The sequence below is a fragment of the Penaeus monodon genome, chromosome 19 (genome assembly GCF_015228065.2).
Source record: "Penaeus monodon isolate SGIC_2016 chromosome 19, NSTDA_Pmon_1, whole genome shotgun sequence".
In the NCBI taxonomy this organism is placed as follows: Eukaryota; Metazoa; Arthropoda; class Malacostraca; order Decapoda; family Penaeidae; genus Penaeus; species Penaeus monodon.
In genome coordinates this window covers 31,399,316-31,399,932 of record NC_051404.1, presented here as the reverse complement: position 1 = coordinate 31,399,932, position 617 = coordinate 31,399,316, and the positions used below count along the sequence as shown (strand labels likewise).

At 40.2% G+C, this 617-nt stretch overlaps 1 protein-coding gene across 1 annotated transcript in view; it reads right to left on the bottom strand.

The window, feature by feature from the left end:
* The window catches only part of LOC119585172 (general transcription factor IIH subunit 2-like), a gene marked incomplete in the record, with an annotated part of 10,181 nt that overhangs the window by 8,769 nt on the left and 795 nt on the right, over positions 1-617 (bottom strand). Inside the window, 1 exon segment of the mRNA XM_037933808.1 lies at positions 73-274. Within this exon segment, the coding sequence (XP_037789736.1) occupies positions 73-274 (202 nt within the window).

The following is a 617-nucleotide window of genomic DNA, read 5'->3' as shown; positions in this document are numbered from 1 at the left end:
TTACAGATGTTGCACTGACATACTTAAAGCCAAATTAACCCTATCTCCCAGATTATCAAATAAAAGGCAAACCTTAAGTGTGCAAATCTGACGTGTTGGCTTCAAGTCTTGCTCTGCCATCGCCTGAGAGAGATCCAGTATGATGAAGACATGTCGCATAATCCCCAGCCGAACGCTTGCCTCTCGATCCAGCAGCTTCCGACGCTTGGCTCGCCGGATCATGTCCGTGACCGAGGGCTCGAGTCGCCCCGAGTCGTCTTCCTGGATTGCCTCCCTGGTGAGTAGAGTAAATATGATGTAACCCATGTAAGATAACTGATATTTTTTACTGATTTCTAACCTTGACTTGGCAGGCATTTCAGTACAGTATTTCAAACTTCATTTTTCTTACTTGTATATGTATACAGAGAAACATATTGCATTTATTATTGTGCTTTTGTACTTCAGCAATGACAAATAAAAACTTAAACTTGTGTATAATTGCAAGGAATGTTTACAAAGCTGTACCTTTCTTAATATGCATATGGGATGGTTTATTAGTCTGTGCTGAAGTGAGAAGCTCAGAGACCATGGAGTTACTTCATGTAATTCTATTTTGGATAATGATCTGATTTTCT